Source organism: Lactuca sativa, chromosome 5 (assembly GCF_002870075.4).
Source record: "Lactuca sativa cultivar Salinas chromosome 5, Lsat_Salinas_v11, whole genome shotgun sequence".
NCBI lineage: Eukaryota > Viridiplantae > Streptophyta > Magnoliopsida > Asterales > Asteraceae > Lactuca > Lactuca sativa.
This window is the reverse complement of record NC_056627.2, coordinates 233728070-233736089: the sequence shown is the minus strand read 5'-3', so window position 1 is coordinate 233736089 and position 8020 is coordinate 233728070. Positions and strand designations below refer to the sequence as shown.

General features: G+C 31.4%; 2 protein-coding genes across 2 annotated transcripts; both read left to right on the top strand.

The window, feature by feature from the left end:
- Positions 1-276: 276 nt before the first annotated feature.
- On the top strand, positions 277-699 carry LOC111911472 (uncharacterized mitochondrial protein AtMg00820-like). Its single transcript, XM_023907254.1, has one exon. It carries the CDS (start codon positions 277-279, stop codon positions 697-699), a length of 423 nt encoding a protein of 140 aa, XP_023763022.1.
- A 54-nt stretch (positions 700-753) lies between these two features.
- Positions 754-1953, top strand: LOC111911483 (uncharacterized mitochondrial protein AtMg00810-like). Its single transcript, XM_023907264.2, has one exon. The coding sequence runs from the start codon at positions 754-756 to the stop codon at positions 1951-1953; it is 1200 nt and encodes a 399-aa protein (XP_023763032.2).
- The last annotated feature ends 6067 nt before the right edge of the window (positions 1954-8020 follow it).

Sequence of the window (8020 nt, the reverse complement as noted above, 5' to 3'; positions counted from 1 at the left end):
CCGCTACATCTTCTACCACTATAAATCAGCTTCCCACCACTACATACACCGAAGCTATACCACCTGCACACTGTAAGTTCCATGATGCTCCGTCACCTTTAACCGCTCCATCTATTACTTTGTGTTTGTGTTGATTCTCCTGCTCATAATGCAACCCCAACACCGACAGCCCAAATTCATGTTGCACCACAACCTCCACCCGAGGCCCAACCTCCACCTGAGGTCCAATCTCCACCTACGGCCCAACCTCCACCCGTGGTCCAGTCCACTCATCCGATGCACACCCATTCTAAATCTATCATTTTTCGTCCTAAACATCGTGCTGATATTTCCATTACTACTACTTGTCGGTTACATAATGCTCTTTTCTCTGCTAAAGAACCTCGAGGGTTTAAAACCGCCTCTAAAGATCCCTCATGGTCTCAAACCATGCACGATGAACTCCGGGCCCTCCATGAGCAAAACACTTGGGATTTAGTTCCACGTCCATCATCCTCAAACGTTGTTGGTTCGAAGTGGATATTTCGTACCAAATATAAAGCTGACGACACTGTTGATCGTTTAAAAGCCTGTCTCGTTGCCCAAGGCTTCAATCAAATACCAGGTTTTGATTTTTCTCATACTTTTAGTCCAGTCATTAAGGCCTCTACTCTTCGCATCGTTTTATCTCTTGCTGTTGTACGCAAATGGCATCTTTAGCAACTTGATGTTAAAAATGCTTTTTTAAATGGCTTTCTCAATGAGACTGTCTTTATGGAGCAACCCCCTGGTTTTGCTAACCCACAGTTTCCGGACTATGTATGTCATCATAAAAAGGCCTTATATGTGTTAAAACAAGCTCCTCGTGCCTGGTTTCAACGCTTAAGCATGTTTCTTTTACAACAAGGATTTCGATGCAGTCATTCAGATTCCTCACTTTTTGTTTTTCACAAGAACTCATGCATTTTATATTTGGTTGTTTACGTGGATGACATTATTCTTATAGGAAATGATGAGACTTCCATTAAAAACTTTATCACACGCTTGCATACTGAGTTCTCTATTAAAGACATGGGTACCCTCAATTATTTCTTGGGCCTTGAAGTTGCTTATACTCCTGATGGTTTATTTTTAAATCAGTCCAAGTATGCTCATGATATATTGACACGTGCGTCTTTATTAGATTCTAAACCTGTGGCTACTCCCTTGAGCACTAATCATACATTTTTTTCCACTAGCACTCCTTATTCCGATCCAACTCACTATCGTTTATTAGTAGGTGCGCTACAATACTTTACTATCACTCGTCCTGATCTTTCTTATGCTGTCAATCAGGCAAGGCAGTTTTTACATGCTCCAACTATTGATCACTTTCAAATGGTCAAACGCATTTTGCATTATGTAAAGGGTACTCTTGCGTATGGTCTTCATTTTTCCAACAAATCTTTGACCTCTTTAACTGGCTACTCAGATGCGGATTGGGCGCGTTGTATCGAGACTAGACGCTCCACATATGGATATTCTATTTTCTTGGGTGGTAACCTTGTCTCTTGGAGTGCTAAGAAACAGCCAACAGTTTCAAGATCCAGTTGTGAATCAGAATATCGTGCCATGGCCAACACTGTTGTTGAGCTCATTTGGGTTACTCATCTTCTTTGTGACCTACATGCTTTACCTCCGGGACGCCCTACATTACTGTGTGATAATCTCAGTGCTTTTTTTCAGAGTCAAAATCCCGTTTCCCACAAGCACGCCAAACATATTGATATTGATTATCATTTCGTTAGACAATTAGTTTCTTCAAGGAAACTTCATACGAAATTCATTCATACCAAGCTCCAGGTGGCTGACATCTTCACCAAACCGTTGCCCAGACCATTATTTGAAGATTTTCGCAGCATGTTGCATGTGTCATCTCCATCGGTTCGCTTGAGGGGGGAGGGGGGGGGGGGGGGTGTTAACGATAAGAGATAGATTATCTTTTATTTATTTTAGTTTATTTTGTTTCCTTTTGTAAATCATTTGTTTGTGTATTTATATCTTGTAATTCTTTGTACAAAATAACAAGAATCGGAATATTCTTCTAATACTCCCTTCGTCCGAATATTATTGTCCACAGACAAAAAACACACAGATTAAGAAAAAACATTAATTACCAACTAACTTTATATAATAAAATGACAGTTTTATCCTTACTTTGCATTTAATGTTTTAATTAAATATTTAGTTACTTAAATAATAATAAGAGAGTATTTTTATAAAAATGTTATTTATTTTTAGAAATAGACTATTATTTTGGAACAATTCAAAAAGAAAAGATGAACTATAATTTTGGAACGAGGAAGAATAATTTAATTCGTTACACTTAAGGGCATTTTTTTTCAAGAAAATTGCAATGCTTATGTTACCTTTTTTGATTTGTGAAAATGACAAACACGTTAATTGAAGCGTACTTCAAGAAAAGTTAAGTTTCTACATTGGTGAAATTTGAAATCTGTATTTTGTCTTTATTAAAAGATATTTTATATTTGATACAGAATGAACTTTTCTTGCTCTTTTAGTACGTATCAAGTTGATATAAGGAAGAAGGGAGCATATGCTTTTGATATTTGTACCAAATTTGATACTAAACAATAGAATGTGAAATAACGTACGTTCATATTCCAAGACATCAAGAGGTTCACATGTTTATGTTTTTTGGGCGTATTATTTTGAACTCATTTTTAATATATTCCATCTAATTTAAGAAAACATGATTGTTGTTGCGCCTTATAACCGAATAAAGTGCATTTGCATCTAAATTACATGACATTATTCTTGTATAGATTATATTAAAAGGTCATGTTCCATAGTTGGGGCATAGATGTTAATTCACAAGTAACCTTCTATATAACAAATGAGTATAAATATTAGTTAATATCTACAAACTTCATATGTAATTATCCTACAATTAAATATTTGATTAAAACCAAAATATGATTGTTAAATATATCATTTATTGAAATGAAAAAACATTCAAGATGTAAATGATTGCTCAATATTTGTATATGCAAGAAAAGTTTATATTTTATACCTTTATAGTTAATATATAGGAAAATTTCACCAAAACCATCATATTTTTTGGTTCTTATTTATAGAATCAAAATAAAATCGCTGCTTTATTTATTTATTTTAAAAAAAGTCATTTATTTTTGAAAAGATACCAATTTGTACTGTAAAGAACAAAAAGTAATTTTAGTTATCGAACGAAATGTATAAATATTATTATATCTTGTATATTAAGTAGTAAAGAACTAGCGGCTATGCTGCTTTTGGGGTAATTTGAGAAAAATTGGCAAACTTTAAAAAGATATATATTAAAATTTTAAATCACCACAAATATGGAGAAAGTCGACAGCCCCTAAAATTAGATGTCAAAAGTGTACAACCAGAAAAAGGGACGCTGGTGGAGAACATTTAAAAATGTTGTGACAATATTGTTACAGTTGCCAAAATTGAGAAAATATGATGACAAAATTCTAAAGGAGGTTTTTAGTATTTTTTTTATGCCAAAATGTAAAAGTATTGAATATAAAGACAAAAAGTGTCAACTTCATTAAAGATTTATGGGAAAAACATCAAAATGTAAAACTTTTGACTGCAATAACTAAAAGTGTCAAAGTCACTAAAGATTTGTGGCAAAAACCTAAAGGCCCAAAAACTTAATCAAAATGCAAAAATGTAAAAGTTTTGACTTTAGGAATAAAAAGTGTCAAATTCATTTGTGGCAAAAACCTAAATGTCAATGCTAAGGTCCTTTAGATTTAATATATATATATATATATATATATATATATATATATATATATATATATATATATATATATATATATATATATATATATATATATATATATATATATAGAGAGAGAGAGAGAGAGAGAGAGAGAGAGAGATTCAGGTGTTTAAAGTAATTATTATGATATTATATGCATAAATGTGGACTAATCATTTTAAAAACCTAGATAGGGGTAAAATTGTAATCTTAGCTTTTAATTAATTTTGGTAAATAATTATTCAAATCATAAACCTTTTAATTTAGGCAAAATCGTTTACATTTACCGCTTTAAAATCCTAAACAGAAAACATCGATCTTTAACAATCAAGCAGCTCTTTGCAGTTGGTTCGAAGGAAGCAGTTATCGATCGTTGCCCTACCCCTCTAATCAGTCGAAGGCGCTGACGGTAAGGGAAACGGAGGAACAGGGCATGTCGACGGAGCTTCTGTGATAGTTAGGAAATTGCGAGGAGGTGCGGAGCGAAGAAGAATCGGGACAACACCGATCCAGGAGGCGTTCGATTGTTGTGTTTGACATGAAGAAGAAAAGACAAGAAAGAGATGGGCAGACGCCCTTCTCCGATGACTCTCTTATCGATCAGTTCCCTACACCACTGTGTATTCCATTACAACAAAATCGATTAGGCAGGGACAAGCAAATTCAGCGGCAACAGCAGGCGACTTTGCCATTTTTTTTTTCTGGTGAGGTGAGAACGAGAGACAAGGAGGTCGATGGGTACATGTTTCTTTCTTATTCTTCTTAGTTTGATTGATTTACAGTAAACCAATAAAGTTTAATCTTCAAATGGGTTTTTTTTTTTTGTTTTTTTTTTAAATTTGATTTGATTTCAATATATAGAATGGATGTTTGGGTTGATTGTTTGACAGAAATCAAAGAAATTTTGGATGTGTTTAGGTTTATTGTTTAATTCTTTCAAGGTGTAATATTTTTTGGTAAATTGGGAATTTGTTCTGATTGTTTAAATTTTACAAGAAATTGAAAGTTGTTTTGATGCACACTAAGTGCTCGCTAAAATGCTTCAAATGAATGGTATTTTTTCGTTTATAGTATTCTATTTGAAAAGAATGTTTTTTATGATAATCATGAACATATTCTGTTAGAATGCCCCAAATTAATATAATTATTGGTAAATGAATTCCAATTCTATCAAAACGGAATTACGAATTCCAATTATGTTAGAATGGAATATGGATATTTTTCTCACTAATTTATTCATTGGATTTGTTTCCACAGAAGCTGATGTTTTAAGAACAGACCACGAAATTTGAACGACGTCTCTTAGCAACATTATTCTTTTAGAATGTATTAGTGTCTTTGTTAGATTTTGATGTTTTTTTTTTACCAATTTGAAAAGTTTTTAGTTTTTTCTTTAACTATAAATGTAATTCTTAGCAATTCTTACATGTATTCTATAAGAAAAAAAATGTAATTTTTGTTTTAATTCTTCAATTGCTGGTTTGAGAATTTGTTATTCTACAAGAAATTTTTTAAAGTGATGATCAAGAAATATGTTCAGGAATATTTTGATTATTTTATGGTTCTAGAATATTTTTATTTTTGAACATACTCAAACATATTCAGTCAGAATGTCCGAATTAAAACATTATAATTCGTAAAATCGGATTTTTAAAATTAATAGAATCTATAATTCTTAAACTATGCAAATTTCCTTTATTATATCTATATTAATTGACGAAAATACCCTTCTAGTTAAATTTATTGGTATTTATCAATTATATTTAATTCAATAATATGTATTAATCACTTTCTTAAAATAAGTAAAACGATTGGCCTACATTTATGCATACAATAACAAAATAATTATTTTGAATATAATCAAGTAAGCCTATATATATATATATATATATATATATATATATATATATATATATATATATATATATATATATATATATATATATATATATAAAATAGTGTGTGAATGATTTTGTTTGATTATCAATGAGTGTATTATACATATGCTAAAAGATCAAACTCATGACAAGATTCTTAAAAGTGATTTCCATCCTAAAACAAACCCTTTATTATTATTATTATTATTATTATTATTATTATTATTATTATTATTATTATTATTATTATATAAGAATAGGAGTCACATTCCTTTTTTTATAGATATCATATATAGATATTTTTTTACATAGTCGTAGCCAGTAAACGAGCAACAAATTGTGTCGCAACCCGTATTTTAGATGACAAAACTAATTATTATAAAAAACAACATCTATAGATCTTTGGGTCATAGCATTACTAAGCATGACCCGTTAGACTCTATTGAGGAACTCCACAGCTTCTAACGCAAGGAAACCGAAAGTATCAAATGCAAAACGTATAAACATGTGTTGATTTCCCATGCACGTTTTCTCAAGTTTTGCCACTTTGCATGATGAAACGTTTAAAGCAGCTTGCCCCATAGTGAAAACCCCACTCCCCAAGCCTACAAGAGGGGAAACTCCTGTTAGATCCACGCATGCATGCTTCCCTCCAGCCCATTCAAATACCAAAACACCAGCTGGTCTAAGGGTTGATATTCCTTCCAATGAGTTAGTCAGAAAGTTCACAGATGCCTCTTTCATGGCAGAAACCCCGACATGCCTGAATATATCGAAAGAACATCCCTAACCAGATCATGACAGTACTTGAAACCCGAGAGGTGTTTATAAGGAACTGCATGCTCCATAAAAGAGTCCAAACATGCCTTGCGACAAACAAGGCAAGTCTCATCAGCTGAAAATAAAGGGATCATAAAGTGATACTTGAGAATGACACAATACTCCATTGGCGATATACGCTTCCCAAGACTGTCAATATGAATAATCATAAGAAAATCCAGAGCATGTGGGGCCCTTAGACACTCAAAAGTTGTTTTCTGTCAAATTGTCATGTCGAAATGAACTTCCATGTCTTGGACAATTTTTACTAAAAAGAGCACTTGCCAATGGATGTTGTGCTTTTGGAGGGCCACCGTTCTTATTAGTAAAACCGCTGAAGTCAAAACCCATAAATTGGATCACAAAAACATTCCAATGCACAACCTTTAAAATAAGAATCCCACACTAAAGATGACTAAATTGTTAGAAAATAATAATAATAATAAAAGAAAATTAAATAAAAGAAGTCAATGGCACAAGGACTAAAGTGCAAAAAATTTATAAGATTAATAACTCTTATATATATATATATATATATATATATATATATATATATATATATATATATATATATATATATATATATATATATATATATATATATATATATATATATATATATATATATATATATATATATATATATATATATATATATATATATAGGGGAGTGCATCTTCCGTCCCCGCCCCCGAAATTTTCCCGTTCCCCCGCCCCCGTTCCCCCGCCCCCAAATGATTTTGGGCTACTTTTTTTTTTGCTAAAAGAAGTTGTTAATTAGGCTAAAAGAAGCTATTTTTTAGATAACAAATAATTATTTATAGCAGAATTTTATATGCTAAAAATAAAAAAGTTATGACATTTTAAAAAATATGCTAACAACTTAAAAACATGTTTTTTGGTGAATTTTGGAAACTCAAAATCATGTTATTGTTTATTATATTTATATAATTAATATATGTAAATATATGTGTAATTTATTAACGGGGTCCCCATAGGGATTTCGGGAGGATTGCCTACCCCCGCCCCCGGCCCCGAAATTAAAACGGGGATTAACTTTGCCCCCGCCCCCGTCCCCGCTCCCGATTTTTTAAAAAAAATCCCCCAAACGGGACGGGGCCCCCACGGGAACGGGGTCCCACGGGACATTTTGACATCCCTATATATATATATATATATATATATATATATATATATATATATATATATATATATATATATATATATATATATATATATATATATATATATATAATTTTTAACTAATAAGTTTGAAAATATAATAGCTTCTTTTAAATTAACCCTTGATATAAAAAAAATGAAATTTTCAGCAAAGCCTAAACTTTTGGTCTTATACATGAAAAAATTATGGTTTTTTTAAAAGATCATGTAAAACAAAAATATTAAAACTCATTAAAATCTTTATATATTTTAGATTTTAGCCGGTAAAAAACACTTATACGAAATACGATCGATTGATAGAAATAATACTATTTGAATACTTTTTTTTTTCAGAATAAAGACTAGTAAA

Coding starts and splice junctions, on each gene's coding strand:
- LOC111911483 (XM_023907264.2), top strand. CDS start 754: ATGGAGCAACCCCCTGGTTTTGCTAACCCACAGTTTCCGGACTATGTA.
- LOC111911472 (XM_023907254.1), top strand. CDS start 277: ATGCACACCCATTCTAAATCTATCATTTTTCGTCCTAAACATCGTGCT.